Below are 21,134 nucleotides of genomic sequence, written 5' to 3'. Positions count from 1 at the left end.
GCTTTCCCAGGGTGATACAGCAGTTCGAAATCATAATCTTTTAAAAACTCCAACCAACGTCTTTGCCTCATATTCAGCTCCCTCTGATCAAACAAATATTTGAGGCTCTTGTGATCACTAAAGACTTGAAATGTTGATCCGTATAGATAGTGCCTCCAAATCTTTAATGCGAACACAACTGCTGCTAACTCCAAATCGTGAGTGGGATAATTCTTTTCATGAATCTTCAACTGGCGAGACGCGTAAGCTACTGCACGTCTCTCTTGCATGAGCACACAGCCTAAACCATGGTGAGAAGCGTCACAGTATACTTCAAATGGCTTGGACGTGTCTGGGATAATTAAAACTGGGGCGCTCGTCAGTTTCGCCTTCAGCTCCTGGAACCGTTCCTCACACTCATCAGTCCAAGCGAATGGATGATCCTTTCTAGTCAACTGAGTAAGTGGAGCCACTATCTTGGCGAACCCCTCTATGAAACGTCTGTAATAGCCTGCTAGTCCCACAAAACTCCTCACTTCTGTGACTGAACGAGGGCTCTTCCAATCCAACACTGCTCTCACCTTAGAGGGATCCACTGAAATGCCTTCAGCCGAGATCACATGTCCCAAAAACTGCACCTCCTTTAACCAGAATTCACACTTTGACAGCTTTGCGTACAACTCTTTCTCCCTCAATACGGTTAGTACTGTTCTCAAATGCTCCTCATGTTCGGCATTGGTTTTGGAGTAGATGAGAATATCATCTATAAACACAACTACAAACTTATCCAAATAGGGTCTGAATATCCGGTTCATGTAATCCATGAAGATGGCTGGAGCGTTCGTTACTCCAAATGGCATGACCACGTACTCATAATGTCCATAACGTGATCTAAATGCTGTCTTCTGGATGTCGTCCTCCTTAACCCTTATTTGGTGATATCCTGAACGCAAATCGATTTTTGAAAATACCGTTGCTCCATGCAGCTGATCCAGCAAATCATCTATCCTTGGCAACGGGTATTTGTTCTTGATGGTCAGCTTATTTAATTTCCTGTAGTCTATACATAACCGAGAGCTACCATCTTTCTTTTTCACCAAGAGTACAGGAGCTCCCCATGGTGATACACTTGGTCTGATGAATTGCTTCTCCATAAGTTCTTCAATCTGTTTCTTAAGCTCGGTCAATTCTACAGGCGCCATCCGGTAAGGTTGAACAGATATAGGTGCAGCTGTTGTCACCAAATCAATGGTGAATTCAATCTCTCTAACAGGAGGCAATCCTGGTATCTCTTCTGGAAATACGTCCAGAAATTCATTCACAACCGTGCTCTCAATACTGCTCCCCTTGTACATCCGTGCTTCTGTCAACCCCCTTAACTCCTTATCTTCATGCGTCATGATGAGAAAACAGCTTGCACCTTCCATTATATCCTCTTTCAATTGACCGAAAGTTACACCCAAGTATTCTTCATCCTCTTCAGGAAACACTAATTCCTTCTTGCCACAATCAATAATAATATGGTTGGCAGCTAGCCAATCCATTCCTAGAATTATCTCCAAGTCCTTCAAAGGTAAACAGATTAAATTCACCTTATAACTATGCCCCTCTACCACAATAGGACATCTAATGCATACGGTAGATGTCCTAAGCTCTCCAGCCGCTGGTGTAGATACCACCAATTCAAACTGCATATCTCTCTCCACTATTCCCAGCTTTTCAACACACGCCTTCGAGATGAAGGAGTGCGTCGCCCCCGAATCAAACAGCACACAACATTGCATTCCATATAACAAGCAAGTACTGGTGATAAGTGTACCTGAACTTGCTGCTTCCGCACCAGTAATTGCGTACACCCGCCCAGTAGCTTGGGCTCGACCACCCCTTCCTTGCTGATTTCTCCCTGCGTTTGGCGGCCTCATGACTGCTCTCCCACCAGAGTTGCACTCATTCGTTCCATGTCCACTTCTTCCGCAACGAGTACAAGATTTTCCTCTCGCCAACTGAGGGCATGATGAACGGTAGTGTGGCCCTCCACACTGAAAACAAGTGATACTACCTTGCTGTCCAGACTGTCCAGCAGGAATCAAGGCTTGAGATCCACTTGTGTTGGCTGCTGGACGAGCGTAAGGGGATCCTCTCTGATTCACATTCCCCCTTGAGACAATTGGCCCCCTTACTGTTTGCTGTTTCTTGTACCGTTCTGCCTCTGCCAAATTCTTCTCTAACACCTTAGCTCTTTCCACCATAGCAGGGAATGTTCGGATACACAAGCTGGAAATTACAACCTTCAAATCACTGCGCAAACCGTTTTCAAATTTTCTGCACTGCCACTCCTCACTAGTGGCCATTGTATTGAATCTGACAAGGTGTTTAAACTTATTGGTGTATTCTGATACAGACATTCCACCTTGAACCAGTTGTAAAAACTCCACCTCCTTTGCAAACTTTACGCTGTCAGGGAAATATTCCTCATAAAACTTATTACGGAATACTTCCCAAGTAACAGGGCGGTGAGCGTCTACCAGTATGGCCCTTGTGCTCGTCCACCAATGGCTTGCTTCTCCAGTTAATAAGTATTCTGTATACGCCAACCTGTTCTCATCCGGACACCTTTTGGCGTTAAAAATCCTCTCCATATCCCTCAGCCACTGATCAGCCTCATCAGGGAGGCACTTCCCACTGAACTTAGCTGGGTGATGTTGCAGAAAGCTCTCCAAACTCCACTCGGCAGTAGGTTGAGCAGCGTTTGAAGAAGATGCTCCAGGCGCACCTCTAGTTGCAGCCAAGATTTCCATCAACTGCCTTTGCGTGTTTTCAGAATTAACACGCGAGGCCTCCAAACCTTGCATAGCAGCTTGGTTTTGCTGCATCAGGGTGGCGTTTTGCTCCAGCAACGTGGTATTTTGTTGATGCAATCTTTCCACCACGGTTTCCAACAATCTAGTGTTGTTGGACGTTTCGGACTCATTCGGTTGAGGAGGAGGAGGAAGTCTAGGTGCCATTTGTTCTCTGGATGCAGAGAAAAACAAACGAGCATTAGTTATGTCCAAGAGTTAAAACAATAATAACTCATTAAACATGCAATAAGCACACAGCAAAACACAGTGCACTCATAACCCTACAGTGTCCTTAGAAGAACAAAACTGCTCTGATACCACTAATGTAACATCCCAAAATACAGTAATCACTATAATTCAGAATTAATTACAATTAACAGTAATCACAAACAGTCTTTGCATTAAAACAGGATTAAAAGCCTAACGGCATCAGTACATAGGACGCGTATATACGCATACAATGAAACCAAGAGTGAACGCTCTTAAATACATAAACTAACGAGCACCAAAATACATCAGAGATGAATAAGGCGAACGGCCTTACAAAATAGGTGGCCGAACGTTATAACTATGCTAACATATACAGCCTAACTACAACGAGCACTCTAAGGCTCGGCCTTTACTTCAACTTCAACCAGATTGGAGTCGTCCAAATTTTCTTCTTCCAGCATTGCTTCAAGGGATGCACCACCATCTGCTCACATCCACAACGGATGATCATTGCATTTGACAAGACGGAGTATACATGTACAAGAGACAACACAATGGAAATGCAAGGGTAAGCTTATAATATTTAATTTATACAATCAACACATACAGTTACATTTCTAAACACACATACAGCATGTAATTCATCAAATAATAATCATATAAAGGTATATAATAAGACCGACCGTCCGGACTGTATGAACCATGTAGTTACAGGCGTCCTTGCACCCGAGTGGTGTAGTAACTGGGTAACACCAAACAGCTGCCACTCGAGGTAAGTCCGTTCTTACGTCGCCCATGTTAACTTATGGACTAAGGACCTCCTGCCATTCCCACGCATGACTACCCCCTTCTACTTGAAGAGGTGTATCACGGAATATCAGGATGGACCAAGCCAGCATTAACTAACCACAGTCATACCTTACCAATTCAATATTCAATCATATAAGAGACGTTCCTCCCTGGAACGCTCGTAAAAATCCAATTCCAATAATTCGTTCAACATATCATTCGTCCACATTAAACATTTCTCATTTTCACATTTTCATTCTGTGTTCCACTCTCTTAACATTAACGTCATGCATTCTTTACTCAAATAAAACGAACTTATTACAGAACTTTGATTTCACGTTTCTGAACAAAAGAAACGAACTCTTATTCACTGATGGACATTAAGAATTCTTAAAGAATTTAGATGAGATTGAATTTAGAAGTTCAGAATAATACTTAGAAGATGTTGAGTACAAGAACTTTAGGTTGAATCAAAAGAAATAATTATCTTACAGAATAACTTAGATAAATAACCAGAATATTTAAAGTACAGAAACAACTCTTACTGTCAATGAATGAACGTTCAGAAATTTACTTTGGACGAACGTCAATTACGTTCGCTCAGAATTCAATAATAAGGACGAGCGTTCAGTTAGAAACCGAACCCTGCTGTGGACGAACGCTAGGTCAATGACCAAGCACGAATCAGCACTAACGCTGGTTATAACCCAAGCGCTTTATAGGACGAGCGTTTCGGTATAGGACCGAACGCCAACTTTGGACGAACGTTCAGTATAAGGACGAACGCTCTCTAGAACTAACGTTCGACATAAGGTCGAACAACAATAAGGACGAACGCTCGACATGAGGCCGAACGCCATTGAGGACGAACGCTCGACTTAAGACCGAACGTCACTTATTTATAAAGTTTTAAATCTTGATCTATACTGAGCAGAACGAACGCTCATTCACTCAATTGGGGGACGCTCGTTCTCGAGCAGAATTCATTCCAAATGAATGAATTCCAATCTAAGTCATGTTAACCAAAAACCGAACGGTCTAAGACCGTACAGTGACGAACGTCCTTTTAGCAACAGAGAAGGATTAGAAAATTTAGATTTTTCACACTTAGCAGAATTTTTCCAGATTTCCATTTTCCAACTTTATACTTCCATTTCAGGTTTAATTCCCTTCAAACATCATCATCATGCAGATTTCAACATTTAAAATCATTCCAACCACACAATAGCCATTCTCCATTCATCCATAATCAACTCAACATGCATTTAAAACAAATTCAACATCAAATATAATTCATACAAGCCGTATCAGTTTGCATGCTTAGGATTCTTGACTCTTCCAGAACCAAATCTAACCACAGATTACAGAACTCTTAGAATACCAGTTTGCATGCAACTAAAACTCTATTTTTCCAGAACCTAAGGACGAACTACGAAAGGGACTCACCAGTGTCAGTCTTTGAAGCTGTTCGGTCCAATGGATAGCTCTTAGTGCAGTGGTTGTTCCTACGGTGCTGAAAACGCGATTGGAGAAGAAACGTAAGGATTACAGCAGAGAGAAGTTTAGGGTTTTTAGAGAGAAGTTGGAGAAGATGAAAGGGTGAGTTCAGAGGTTGAAGATGAGTTCGTGCAAGTGAGAGAGAGTTTTCGAAAAGTCTGGTTTTGGTTAAACCAACGTTCAATTGGAAGAACGTGTCACAGGTTGCCACATGCACACCAAACTCTGATTTAGAAGATTCCAACGTGACAAGTGGCGTGTGTGCATGCAGAGTTTAGTGCGTTTTAATGTTTCAGAGAATGATGAGCGTGGTGCTTCGTGCACGTCAGACAGAATTTTGATCAGATTAGGAAGTGGGTTTTAAATGGCTGGGAATGAGGTGGCAAGCATTAAGGGTGAGGTGCCAGGATTAATTTAAGCTAATTATTAAGGATCTCACAATCACTCATTATTTAAGTTAAATGATTTCATTTATTATTTAATTGTGTATAAAAATTTAAATGGTTGTCTTTATTTTTATTTCTCTAAATTTTATTTTTTGTTTTGAAAACTTCTAACATCCCATAAATACAGTAATAAACCATACAAATAGAATAATCACATTAATTAACATATCAAAGGGAGGTGTTATGAAAAATGAATGCATAAATCATTCACGAATGCATAACATAAACAATACAAGTTCTGAAATGTAAATAAACAGGAACGCATCACACAGTGAAAGAAAGTAAGGCAAGGTTCAAATCTCACAAAGATAAAATCTGTCAAAACTAGTTCGAAACTCACATTTCATGTAAAAACTATTCAATTCTATTAAAAGAAATTGTAAAATCTAGCTAGAAACTATGAACTCAAATTAGAAACTCAATAAATCATTCACAATCAAGAACTAAAAATAGTAGACAAGTAATCAAGAACTAAAAAATTCTTTCCATATCCCTCAACCACTGATCCACTTCATCCGGGAGACCTTTTCCATTGAATTTGGCAGGGTGGTGTTGTAGGAAACTCTCCAAACTCCATTCAACAGCAGGCTGAGCAGCGTTGGAAGATGACGCCCCTGCCGTGCCCCTGGTAGCGGCAAGGATGTCCATCAGTTGCCTCTGCGTCGCTTCTGTGTTGGCGCGAGCGGCCTCCATACTCTGCATGGCGTTATGATTTTGCTGCATCAGAGTAGCGTTTTGCTCCATCAACGTGACATTCTGTTGCTGTAGCCTATCAATTACGGATTCCAACAACCTGGTGTTGTTGGACGTATCAGATTCATTTGGTTGTGGAGGAGGGGGAAGCCTAGGAGCCATTCGTTCTCTGGAACAGAGAAAAACGAGTGTTAGTCATGTTCAAAGAGTTGAGAAATAAATCGTTAAACACATATTAAGCACACAGCAAGAACACAGTGTACCCATAACCTACAATGTCCTTTAAGGAACAAAACTGCTCTAATACCAATAAATGTAACATCCCAATAAATAGTAATTACCATAAATTAGAACTAATCACATTTACAGAATTAACAGTGCAGTCTTAAATTACAGCAGCTAATAACAGCCGAACGTACAAAAATATACAGGGTTCAAAATCTATCTACAAAACTCCAAGTTCTGGACGAACGGCTTTCCAAAACTAAGTAACCGAACGTCCCAAAATACAATCCAGAACTACTGACTGCTACTAATAAACGAGCGCTCTATTGTTCGGCTTTAACCTCTACTTCAACCAGATTGGCATCCTCCAAAATTTCTTCTTCCAGCATTTCTTCAAGTGGCACCTCTCCATCTGCTCACATCCACACGGATGATCATTGCATTGACAAGACGGATGTACATAAACAGTAGACAACACAAGGAATTGCAAGGGTAAGCTTAGGTAATTTAATTCATACAACTCACATACAATTTAACATAAGGAATTTACATACAAGACATACAACAATGAACCAGCATAGAATAAATTATCCAACTCTCATAAATACGACCGTCCGGACTGTATGAATCCATGTAACCACAGGCGTTCGTGCACTCGGGTGGTGTGGTAACTGGAAACACTCATCAGCTGCCACCCGAGGTTAGCCCTATCAGTCCAAAGTACTCAGTAGGACTAGGACCTCCTGCCATTCCCTCACATGACCTACTCCCCTCTACATAAGGACGAGCACTCACGGAATATCAGGATGAACAGCCATCAGTGATTTTACCATGGTCATACCATACAACTTATCACATTCAGATCATAGAGACGTTCCTCCTTGGAACGCTCGTTCAAAATCCACTTTCAATATTTCACCCAAAATACCGTTCGCACGTCTTAGTCTTTCCTCTTATTCACATTTTTATGCTTTATTCCACTTTCATAAAATGACGCACGTTCATCCCTTTTCAAAATAAGGACGAACGTTATCAAAGTACAGAGAAATCCTCGTTTCTGAACAAAAGAAACGAACCCCAGTCCTCTGACGGACGTTACGAATACTTAACTCAGTAAAAGGGAATTGACTCTAGAAGTTCTGAATAATACTTAGAATAATTGAAATACAATGACTCGAGGTCGAATCCAATGGACAACAATTTCTTTAGATAAATAAACCGAGCGTGATTTAATTCAAGATACAACACCGCCAGTCAATGGCCGAACGTCAACTAATATTTTTGGACGAACGCTATTTACGTCCGTTCAGGAATCGAAGATGAGGGCGAGCGTTCAGTATAAAACCGAATACTACTTAGGACGAACGCTAGATAGATGACCGAGCACTAACTAGAACGAACGCTCGATATAAGACCGAGAGTTCATTTGGACGAACGCTTAATATCAGACTAAGCGCTACCTATAACGAACGCCGGATTACAAAACCGAGCGTTACTCATATAACTTCAATTTATAGCGATCGTTGGACACCACTAGGATGAGCCGAACGCTCAAACCTAGCCTTTCACAAGAAGACGCTCGTTTTTAAACAGAATCCTTTCCAAATGAAAGAATTCCTATTCTAAGTCATTTTCAGGGGAAACCGAACGGTATAAGACCGTTCAATGACGAGCGCTCATTATCAAGCAAAGACTATTATATTTTCCAGATTTTTATCCACAATAACTTCACATTTTTCATACGGTTCATAGCTTATAATTTATCTTCACCATAAATCTCATACATTACAGAATTCATATTATCATTCATACCTTACAGAAATTATCCCTTTTCCAATTCATACGTTCCATTCTCAACATACAGTTCAAACAATATCACTCATATACATCCAGTACAACCATGCTCGTTCATGCATACTTAAATATCAAATATTTCATACATTTCAGACATCCAGTATACTTCATGCTTTCATACCCATCATACAAGTATTAAATTAAATTACTAAAGCTTCCCTTACCTGGTCTAGCAGTGAACTCCCTAAGCGAGTGCTTTTTAACTTGTCCAAATATGGTTTCCTACCCTCAACTTGCTTCTCAAGTGCTCCACTAAATCTAACCAAAAGGAACATAGGAGAACTTAGTTTCTATTCTAACATGCAGCTGTATCAAGGTCCGCATGCAACCCAGAAAAGGGTGTTTAGAGTTGGAGAACTTATCGGTTCAGATCTCAGTTCTGTTCGGTTCAGAACGATGCTTACGGTGCAGGGAATGTTTCTACGGTATCTGAAATGGAATCGGAGGAGATGACGGTGAGTTATCTTAGAGAGAAGATGAAGAAGTTTTAGAGAGAAGCTGGAGAAAAATGGGGTCTGAGATTGAAGGGAAGAAGATGAGTGCAGAAGAGAGAGGAAGGGTTTTCCAGAAAAGTTCATTTTGTTCCTTCCCACATCCGCACGAACGTGCGTCTCCCCTGTCGACACCTGTATCCCAATTACTGACTCCCATTCTATCTCGGTGACACTTGGCAGTGAGTGGCAGAGTTATGAATGTGCGTTTTTAATGCACTGCAGAGGGGTTTCCATACATAAATTTTGATTTGACAAGGTGTTTATCAGCATTAATTTTCCAGGGTCCCACACCGAACGCTGCCGATGAACACCAAACCTTATTAACCGAGCTCCAAGGACGAACGCTCGAGATCAAGTCTAGTCGTACGTTACCTCAGACGAGTACTTCCTGAGGATTAACATCATCGAGAACGAACGCTCACAAACACAATTAAACCAAGGTCGAACGTCCAAGATCCAAACCGAACACTTAAAGCCGAACGCTCAAGATTGCTACCCAAGAGTTCCATGTTAAGAACGAACGCTTATACCCACTAATATCTCAATACTGAACACTCAAATCAAACACCATTAATCCGGACATGATAAGGACGGACGTTTTCATACTCAGTCGAACCCCTAAGTCCCTTTGCCGAACGGCATTAAAAGAAGCCTGACCGAACGACATAAATCAGCAGCTAACCGAACGGTGCTTAAATCAAAACTTAACCGAACGCTAAATAGTCACTAATACCCCAAGGCCGATCGCTCAAGATTCAACACTTAAGAATAAGCAACTTAAAAACCGAACGCTCACTTATACCCACAAACGGAACGCTCATTTAGACTCAAAAACCGAACGCTCAATTATACTTAAAAACTGAACGCTCTCTTATACCAAAAAGCGAACGCTCACTTATACCCAAAAGCGAACGCTCACTTATGCCCAAAACCGAACGCTCACTTGTACTCAAAACCGGACGCTCACTTATACTTAAAAACCGAACGTTCACTTTTACCCAAAACCGAACGTTCAGGATTCAAACCTAAAATTCTATTTTTAAGAACGAACGACTGCAATCGCTAATACTCAGTACCGAACGCCCAAGATTACTTCATGTGGATGCCAATTTAGGGACGGACGCTCAAGTTGAAACCTGGATTACCAATTGCTAACGAACGTCTAGAATCCTGGCCGAGCGATTCAATCGAACAGTGTTAAATTCACACTTAACCGGACACTACTAATTTAGGTTTCAACCGAACGGTATTTAAAATAAGCCCTGACCGAACGCTAATATCACTATTACAAACCAAGGACGAACGTTCTAAGTTGGCTCATTCGGGCGGACGCTCAGAACAATAACCGAACGTTCAGAAATTGGACGACCACTATTTGGTCGAGCACTGTTTGAACGGACGTCCAATTTTGATTCACCAAAATTGGACGTACGCGCTTTCTGCAGAAATTCTGCAGAAAAGCACCAAAGTCCAGAAAACCCAGAAAACCTCCATTTTCATCCCCTTCTTCCCAGATTTGCATCAAATACAGATTATTTCAACAATTAATGAAATAAATCAAACTCCCCTTACCTCTTGAAGACTTCCATGTAAATTTTGGGATCTAACTCCTCCCAGACGTGCAGATCAAGATCTCCTTGCAACCTCAACAATTCTTCACCTCCTCTCACCAGATGCCCAACCCAGATCCACCTCTCAGGCCTTCTGAAGTTGGTACAGTTCCCATGGGTGCTCTTTGGACGGGGTGTTATCCTAAATGTATTATTACAATATTTTAAATTTTGAATTTTAAAGGGTAAGTTTTTGGGATGTTACAGTAAAAGCCAAAAAAATCAATTCGGACGAAATTTAGTATTTACAGCTACCCCTCTTTACTTAGATTTTACTAGGATTTTACTAGATAATATGACGAAATTTAGTATTGACAGTTATCAAATGTTATTTGCTTTCTCATATTTTACGTGATTACAACAAGGGAACAATTATAAAACTGGTTCCATTCTACCTAGTGTTATTTTGAATTGTGACAAACACTCTTTAAAATATTATAACATATGTAATCCTTGGATAAAAATAAAATACCAGTATTTTCTGATGTCGTTTACTTGTAATTCGTCGTCATAACCTGCTCTCAATAACAGGCGACCCGAGCCGTCTTCCATCGCGACTTCAGACCTATCTCCCCGACTCCTCAAGGACTAACGAGTAAAAACATCGATACTACGCGTAACGATGCACTATACTCAACACGAGCCGAAGTCATTTCATTGGGCGAGACATTCACCTCCTCGCGTAGAAGAAGGTGACACTCGAATCTCAGTCTCACGCGTGAGACTAGCAAAAATGCTCAAAAGACAAACGAAGTTACAAGTAAATAACATAGTGTATGTACCACCTCCAACAGAATAAACATGCTCAATCACGAATTCGTACATATTCTCAATAATATGTATAAATAAACCAATATTGGATCAAGGAAATAACCAACAATTCTCAATAATTGTTTCAAAATACTCCCATGGATTCATGCATTATTGCCGAACGCTATTTCCAACTCTGATGCTGTCTGAACGAACGTTCTGGAATCAATCATCATCAAAGGCCGAACGCTGCCGATGAACACCAAACCTTATTAACCGAGCTCCAAGGACGAACGCTCGAGATCAAGTCTAGTCGTACTTTACCTCAGACGAGTACTTCCTGAGGATTAACATCATCGAGAACGAACGCTCACAAACACAATTAAACCAAGGTCGAACGTCCAAAGTCCAGAAAACCCAGAAAACCTCCATTTTCATCCCCTTCTTCCCAGATTTGCATCAAATACAGATTATTTCAACAATTAATGAAATAAATCAAACTCCCCTTACCTCTTGAAGACTTCCATGTAAATTTTTGGGATCTAACTCCTCCCAGACGTGCAGATCAAGATCTCCTTGCAACCTCAACAATTCTTCACTTCCTCTCACCAGATGCCCAAAAGAATGCAGCACCAGAGATTCCAATGCATCACCACCTATGTCAAGTATTCATCAGTAGAAATCAGAATAAATGTAAAGTCTCAGCAGCTCAATGAAACATACCAAGGAATTTAATTAAGAAAGCTACCTGCATAGAGATTGGTTCTGTAGGAAATCACACTTATACATTTATTCTACAACTAAATACAAAAGTGATATCTAATAACAAAGTAACTATGCACACGACTTCAAAACTACTTAACTGAACTCATATTTGCGTCATTTGGGAGAAAATATAAAATCTTGACTATATATATATATATATATATATATATATATATATATATAAGAAACTGAATGAAATCAAGAAAAACAGGACATAACATAAGTACTCATACAAACACCAATTAAAAACTAACTACCTCATTTCTACAAGTTTCACAACTAATGAAAGCTAGAAAAAAAGTTAACTACTAAAATTGATCACAGATTCGAATTTTAACCTATTCACTAAAATCTATCAACTAAAACTATGCAGAATTATGAGTTACTAAACCAAGGGAAATATAACAAAAACTATCTCAACAAGTTCTAATTGGTAAAAATTAATGTAGAAAGCTTAAAAACAATACAAACAAATACTAAACAAAAATTCACTATGCAAAGTTGAATTTAAAACTAATCTACAAAATATAAATTAGAATGAACATATAAAATCTGATCAAACCTAATACTACTATAATACTCTAAACAACAACTAAGCAATTTCAAATTCATCTAACTAAGTTATGACTACAGGTACTTACAAACTTGCAACTAAAAATACAAAAACTAGCTTATGCCTAGAATAATGCTACTGAACATATCAAAGACATTTTAAATAATCAACTGAGCTTAGCAAACACGTGGTAATAAATACAATATATATGAAGATATCCCAAAAAAGATATTCCAATGCATCACCACCGATGCCAAGTATTCATCAATAGAAATCAGAATAAATGTAAGGTCCCAGCTCAATGAAATAAAAATAGACATAAAAATAATAATAAATACTCAAACCCCAAATACAAGCAAATGTCAACACATGAATGATGCAGAAAACTCCCACGTGTAGGGTAACTACTTCCAAGCGAGCAGCAAAATTAAGATGGAAAAAACACAGAAAACAGAAGGCAAGGGAATCCAAAAAAAAATTTACCTCTATGCTCATAATTCATTTTGTTGGATTGGCACCCTGCAAACCAGTATATATGAATTAAGCTCAAAAGAACAAAATGGTAGAAAATAAAAATATTATCATATCATATGCAAAAAAACAAAATATCAAAACATATAAACAAGGATTCAATATGCAAACTTATGTACAAAAGGGGAATCTCTCATATGCTAAGCACTTCAACTCATGACACCAAGCTTTTGAATCAACTAAGAATTACCTAAGGAAAAAAAGATTAATATATTACCTGTAGTGTTCAACTGAAGATTTAGTCACAATTGGTGCAGATTTCTTCCCGCGATAACCCATGTCAAATTCTTCATCAATTATCCAAGAAGGCTGCCAAAGGAGTTAGAATTAATATGTTGAAACAAAAGAAAGGTAAACTTTGTGGACAAAATAAAGGTAAACAAAAATCACGTGCTCCACTTTTGTTGTTTCTGGACAACTTTGTGCTCCTTTAATTCAATTCTTTTGGTCTGATTTTCAATCCTGCACACATATATCACACAGCTTAATATTCTCTTGCCTAAACAGATTGCAAGATACAATGCACAAGATAAAGAATTCTCCCTTTCCCGGTCTTGCACAATTGACGTGGAAAATGGATCCTAGTTGCACTCAATTTTAAATCTTGTGCACTAACCTTCCTATTTTCATCAATCCAAAGCTGCACAGATATTTAAACTTCAATAAGTAGGGTATCGATTCAATACTATCACTTAAGACCTAAAACCGAAGCAACAATTCAAAACAAAGGTAAGTTAGACAACTTCCCTATTTGGATGGTTGTTTCTAGCCTGCTCCAAGCTCCACACTGAGGTGTTGTTGCTGTTGTCTACTCAGAAATACTTGAATCCAATTAGACTCTAATTGAGATGGAACTAAATGGAAATGAAGAATATAAATCAGCAAACAAATTTAAAAAATTGGAAGTGAATGTCGTAGTAGTAAACAATTTTAAAAGTTGAAGTAAATGCAATAGAAATTTTCTCTTTTGTTATCTTGATTGCGCTCCAGTTTAAGTAATCTGCACAAGAAACAATTAGCAAGTCAGTTACACTAAACTCTCTCAATTTGCCAATAGACTTAGGCCAAGTTAGCCTCACAAAACATAATAAAAATTTGATCTCCGACTGAACACAACTTTACATTGAACAAAACATTAGTAGGACAAACAATTGATAAAACTACAACTCTGTATATAGCTTATCTCAAACAAACAAAATAAATGACAAAAATAATGAGAGTGCATGATAAAAATGTCAGAGTACTAGCATAGATAGACAATAATCTACCTTGGGAGTTGTAAAACTCGAGTTTCTGCTTGAGTAAATCCAAACTGCTAAACATCCGGAGCACAGGTTCGAATCCGCATTTGCTTTGACCCAATGTCTGTAATAACATAAGTAACATCAACAAAATCATCAAACCTTTGCAATAGAACAATTGCACAAAAAACATGATACTTGGGCCCAAGCCCATCAAATAATTAAGGTCAAATACTAGAAGCTAGCCAAGGAAAGCATAATTGCAGGCAATGAAGGTGCACCAGTGCAAGGTCTAGGAGTGCTTAGCCCATCTTCACTTTAAAGCACGTGTATATCGTGCTCATTCTAGATCTTTAGCACCCACCTTATGCTTGCACACGTGGCATTAGATCCACATTTGTAGGAATCTTTTAGCACCGTTGATACCCAAAATAGGAGCTGAATTCCTTCTATAAATTCACTCCTAGATCTCCTTTGTAATCACTTTTGAAGAATATTGAGTTTTACTCTGCTCATGCATTTTCAGCACCTTAAACTCTGTCCAAAAGTCATTCCAATGAGCTTCCCTTCTTCATCTAGCTTCCTTCCAGTGGAAGGCCGCCTGAGCTAGCTTTCAACCTCCCAAACAACTCTTCAACCATCACTTATACAACTGATTTTCACTCTGCATCTCCGCTGCCCATCTCTGGTTTCCATTTTCCGCTGCATTCAACCTGTCACTCTTGCTGGAGCAACTCATCAAGTGGTATTCAGAGCCTAGGTTCTGCATCACGCTCCAGCTAAGTGTTCTTCCCATTCCATACTGTCATAAACACTTCCTTCGTGTTTTTCTTGAATCTGTGCACTGTTTCCTTAAGTTTTTCAATTCCAGTAGATTCCATTGTGTTGATTCGTTTGTTCCAGCTTTTAATTGCTTTATTGTTCATCATTTCAATCGGATCAATTCATTGATTTGAGTCTTTTAATTTTTTTTTAAAATCTGCATTGTTTTGTCCAGTCATGTGATTTGCTTGAATTTTGTCAAAAATCCTGAGTAATTTTGGTGCCTGGATAAATCTGTGAAACTGGATGTGTTTTTCAATAGAAGCACATCAGATGAGCAATGATTAAAGAGCTCAAGTGCATCTTGAATTCCATCACAGTGCACTGCCAATTGATGTAGTTTTTGAATCTGCTTTAAATTTTCTGAACTACAACGTGTGGAAATTTGCTTTCTGGTTGTGTTTGAATTCTTGGACTGCGTTGTGTGCATACCATATGAACATTGTATTGTCTAAGACAATAAAAACTGGTTGCACCAGTCAGCAGAATCCAGAATTCATTGCTAGAGCAGTTGGACCGAGCTGCACACACTTTGATTGAGTCTTTTCCTGATTTTTGAATCTGTCCAGCTTAGAACTCACTTCTGGACATCTCTTAATGCATTTCTAGAGTCTTGTTCAAGTTTAATTTGCTGTCCTGGAGTCATAAAAGTTGTTTACAGTTTTGTTTGAATCCTCAGCTGAAGTTTGGTTGGTGAATTGGTAAAATTTGGTGTTAAAAGGCAACTGAACTAGTGAAATTTTGATTTGCTAGCATTTAGCCTCTGCTGGCAGCTTGCACAAGTCATATTTGGTAAACTAAAGTTGCTCGAACCATTAAATTGAAAGTCCAAACACGTTTGTGCAAATTGACCATCTAAACCACCAATTTTCAACACTTTTTCTGATATAAGTTGCAGATTTTGAAAATTCAGAGTTTGGTATGATTAATGCATCAGATTCAATGTTAGATTGGTAGCAAAAGCTTGGTTCAATTGAATTAAAAGAAGTGCACAATTCAAATCTTACCATAAACTGCACTGTAAAAAGCTGTTTGAACCTGTACTAAGCAAATTTGAAAACTCTGATGCACATTTTTCAGCCTTCTGCCAGGCATTTTGTCAAACACTTTGCCTAGTTTAAATTTGGGTTCGAATTGATCATAGCTGCAACTTATCTTTGTTTCTTGCTTTTCAAATCCACTCTAGATCCTTTCCTAAGTTCATTTTGAGTGCCACCATTTATTGGAAACATTGATTTAAGTTGTTTGAAAATCCTGCACATAAGCTGTTTGATAAAACTACAGTTGTGCATTCTGGTTTAACAGTTTTCGGGCAGCAGCAGTGTTGATTTTCTGGCTTAATAATTGATTATTGGTGGTTTGTATGAGCTCTATGTTGGGTGCAGAACTATCTCAAAACGTCCCACAACACTGGTAGCATCTTAGGGAGTGGATTGGAGCAAGGAAAGATCAACCTTGGGGCTGATTTTTGGTGCACAGAACCACGTTCTTCACTGGTCTGCATAAAATCTGGTTGCTGCAACAGCAGCATATTTCACTTAGCAGCTGTGAGATTAGTGTGAATCAACCAAATTCACTTCCTTTGAGAGAAGCCAGAGCTGCACACCACTTTTACTTTCTATTCTCTTGATTGTTTGATTTCTATTTCTTGCAAAAATACTTGTAATTGGCCATTAAATAAGTGACTTGGAAGAATTCACAAGTGTTCTTCCATCACTTGCAAACTTTGCTTTTAATTGTTCATATAAAATTGGTAGACAGTGAGTGTGTCTTGGATACAAAGTTCCAAGCCTCACTTAGGAGATCTCACTTCTTTCAATTTTTGGAAGCGCATAGGCCAAGTCTTAGAAGTNAACATCCCAAAATACAGTAATCACTATAATTCAGAATTAATTACAATTAACAGTAATCACAAACAGTCTTTGCATTAAAACAGGATTAAAAGCCTAACGGCATCAGTACATAGGACGCGTATATACGCATACAATGAAACCAAGAGTGAACGCTCTTAAATACATACAACTAACGAGCACCAAAATACATCAGAGATGAATAAGGCGAACGGCCTTACAAAATAGGTGGCCGAACGTTATAACTATGCTACATATACAGCCTAACTACAACGAGCACTCTAAGGCTCGGCCTTTACTTCAACTTCAACCAGATTGGAGTCGTCCAAATTTTCTTCTTCCAGCATTGTTCAAGGGATGCACCACCATCTGCTCACATCCACAACGGATGATCATTGCATTTGACAAGACGGAGGTATACATGTACAAGAGACAACACAATGGAAATGCAAGGGTAAGCTTATAATATTTAATTTATACAATCAACACATACAGTTACATTTCTAAACACACATACAGCATGTAATTCATCAAATAATAATCATATAAAGGTATATAATAAGACCGACCGTCCGGACTGTAGAACCATGTAGTTACAGGCGTCCTTGCACACCGAGTGTGTAGTAACTGGGTAACACCAAACAGCTGCCACTCGAGGTAAGTCCGTTCTTACGTCGCCATGTTAACTTATGGACTAAGGACCTCCTGCCATTCCCACGCATGACTACCCCCTTCTACTTGAAGAGGTGTATCACGGAATATCAGGTGGACCAAGCCAGCATTAACTAACCACAGTCATACCTTACCAATTCAATATTCAATAATATAAGAGACGTTCCTCCCTGGAACGCTCGTAAAAATCCAATTCCAATAATTCGTTCAACATATCATTCGTCCACATTAAAACATTTCTCATTTTCACATTTTCATTCTGTGTTCCACTCTCTTAACATTAACGTCATGCATTCGTTACTCAAATAAAACGAACTTATTACAGAACTTTGATTTCACGTTCTGAACAAAAGAAACGAACTCTTATTCACTGATGGACATTAAGAATTCTTAAAGAATTTAGATGAGATTGAATTTAGAAGTTCAGAATAATACTTAGAAGATGTTGAGTACAAGAACTTTAGGTTGAATCAAAAGAAATAATTATCTTACAGAATAACTTAGATAAATAACCAGAATATTTAAAGTACAGAAACAACTCTTACTGTCAATGAATGAACGTTCAGAAATTTACTTTGGACGAACGTCAATTACGTTCGCTCAGAATTCATAATAAGGACGAGCGTTCAGTTAGAAACCGAACCCTGCTGTGGACGAACGCTAGGTCAATGACCAAGCACGAATCAGCATAACGCTGGTTATAACCCAAGCGCTTTATAGGACGAGCGTTTCGGTATAGGACGAACGCCAACTTTGGACGAACGTTCAGTATAAGGACGAACGCTCTCTAGAACTAACGTTCGACATAAGGTCGAACAACAATAAGGACGAACGCTCGACATGAGGCCGAACGCCATTGAGGACGAACGCTCGACTTAAGACCGAACGTCACTTATTAAAAGTTTTAATCTTGATCTATACTGAGCAGAACGAACGCTCATTCACTCAATTGGGGACGCTCGTTCTCGAGCAGAATTCATTCCAAATGAATGAATTCAATCTAAGTCATGTTAACCAAAAACCGAACGGTCTAAGACCGTACAGTGACGAACGTCCTTTTAGCAACAGAGAAGGATTAGAAAATTTAGATTTTTCACACTTAGCAGAATTTTTCCAGATTTCCATTTTCCAACTTTTATACTTCCATTTCAGGTTTAATTCCCTTCAAACATCATCATCATGCAGATTTCAACATTTAAAATCATTCCAACCACACATAGCCCATTCTCCATTCATCCATAATCAACAACATGCATTTAAAAACAAATTCAACATCAAATATAATTCATACAAGCCGTATCAGTTCATGACAGAACGTCATCCAAACACAGAATGCATATCAGATATCAGGATCATTTCTAACAACTCAACTTCATTTTTCACACATGCAAAACAAACCAGAAATCATAGTCCATATCAGTAAACGTTCTAAATACTCAAACATCATGCTTCCATACATGCATCTCAGATCATAAATCAAACAGTATAAATTAACATATAAACTTCCTTACCCGATTGAAATTCAAGCTTGTTCTAGATGTATAAAATGGCTTCGTCCAACTACGTTTTTGCTTAGGATTCTGACTCTTCCAGAACCAAATCTAACCACATATACAGAACTCTAGAATACCAGTTTGCATGCAACTAAAACTCTATTTTCCAGAACCTAAGGACGAACTACGAAAGGGACTCACCAGTGTCAGTCTTTGAAGCTGTTCGGTCAATGGATAGCTCTTAGTGCAGTGGTTGTTCCTACGGTGCTGAAAACGCGATTGGAGAAGAAACGTAAGGATTACAGCAGAGAGAAGTTTTAGGGTTTTAGAGAGAAGTTGGAGAAGATGAAAGGGTGAGTTCAGAGGTTGAAGATGAGTTCGTGCAAGTGAGAGAGAGTTTTTCGAAAAGTCTGGTTTTGGTTAAACCAACGTTCAATTGGAAGAACGTGTCACAGGTTGCCACATGCACACCAAACTCTGATTTAGAGGATTCCAACGTGACAAGTGGCGTGTGTGCAGCAGAGTTTAGTGCGTTTTTGATGTTTCAGAGAATGATGAGCGTGTGCTTCGTGCACGTCAGACAGAATTTTGATCAGATTAGGAAGTGGGTTTTAAATGCTGGGAATGAGGTGGCAAGCATTAAGGGTGAGGTGCCAGGATTTAATTTAAGCTAATTATTAAGGATCTCACATTCTCCCTATCTACAAAATTTTCGTCCTCGAAAAATTTAGAAATTACCCGTGAATAGGTGTGGATATAAGTTCCTATTGCACTCTCTACTTCCCACGTTGAATCTCCAGTCTTTCGTCCATACAATCTTTACCAAACGGATGTCTTTTCCTTTATGCAGCTTGGTAACGTTCATCTTCAATGCGGACTGGTTGTAGTTCCACCATGTTCTCGTCTTGGCGCAGTTTGGATGTTTTCCAGCTCCAAGACATGAGAAGGATAGATATGTATCTCCTAAGCTGAGAACATGGAAGACCGGATGTAAATTTGATAATTGAGGAGGTAACGCGAGTTCATAGGCTACTGGTCCAATCTTCTTTAAAATCTGATACGGTCCTATGAACTTGGGAGACAGCTTCTTTGGACGAACAACTCTTCCCACTCCAGTGATTGGATTCAGCTCAAGAATACGTGATCTCCTGCAGCAAACTCCAAAGGCCTCCTTCTTCTATCCGCATAAGATTTCTGCCTGCTCAGGACGTCTTCAATCTGTCTTGGATCAACTTAACCTTCTCGGTTGTTTGCTGGATGAGTTCAGGTCCAGTTATTACGTTTCCCCTTCCTGGAACCAGCAAAGTGGCGTCTGCACTTCCTCCATAGAGAGCTTCAAACGGCGCCATTCCAATGCTAGATTGGAAACTATTGTTGTATGTGAACTCCACCAGTGGCAAGACCTCATCCCATGCGCCTAAGTGGTCTAGGACGCATGTCCTCAATAAATCTTCTAGTGTCTGGATGGTACGTTCAGATTGGCCGTCAGTTTGCGGATGATATGCTGAACTCATCTGCAGCTTGCTTCCCAATTCGCCTTGCAGTGATTGCCAAAACCGAGATGTAAATCTCGTGTCTCGGTAGAAATGATGCTTGAGGGCACTCCATGAAGACGAACGATCTCCTTGATATAACACTTAGCCAAATTCGTCATTGACATCTTCAAATTCACTGGTAGGAAGTGAGCGCTCTTCGTTAGTCTGTCCACGATCACCAAATTGAGTCATGATTCCTCTGTTCGTGCAGGTGAGTCACAAAATCATGGATGCTGTCCCACTTCCATTCTGGAATTTCCAGTGATTGAAGCAACCCTCCTGGAC

At 39.3% G+C, this 21,134-nt stretch overlaps 1 protein-coding gene across 2 annotated transcripts; it reads right to left on the bottom strand.

Annotated features, from left to right (window-relative positions):
- Positions 1 to 6,054: 6,054 nt before the first annotated feature.
- On the bottom strand, positions 6,055 to 14,187 carry LOC148197281 (uncharacterized). 2 transcript variants are annotated; one of them, XM_088093309.1, is made up of 6 exons: positions 13,189 to 14,187; positions 11,898 to 12,043; positions 11,712 to 11,727; positions 11,110 to 11,636; positions 10,600 to 10,779; positions 6,055 to 6,623 (listed from the first exon to the last, which is right to left on the bottom strand). In XM_088093309.1, exons 4-6 carry the CDS (start codon positions 11,187 to 11,189, stop codon positions 6,233 to 6,235), a joined length of 651 nt encoding a protein of 216 aa, XP_087949435.1. In that variant the 5' UTR covers positions 11,190 to 11,636; positions 11,712 to 11,727; positions 11,898 to 12,043; positions 13,189 to 14,187; the 3' UTR covers positions 6,055 to 6,232. The 2 variants fall into 2 exon arrangements, with proteins under 2 accessions (XP_087949435.1, XP_087949434.1); XM_088093308.1 differs by having other exon boundaries at positions 11,110 to 11,727; positions 13,189 to 13,415.
- Positions 14,188 to 21,134: the final 6,947 nt, after the last annotated feature.

This window comes from Vigna umbellata, chromosome 6, assembly GCF_029865625.1.
Source record: "Vigna umbellata cultivar VRB3 chromosome 6, Vumbellata_1.0, whole genome shotgun sequence".
Lineage (NCBI taxonomy): Eukaryota > Viridiplantae > Streptophyta > Magnoliopsida > Fabales > Fabaceae > Vigna > Vigna umbellata.
Note: the sequence above shows the minus strand (reverse complement) of the source record. Positions and strands in the feature narration are given on the sequence as shown.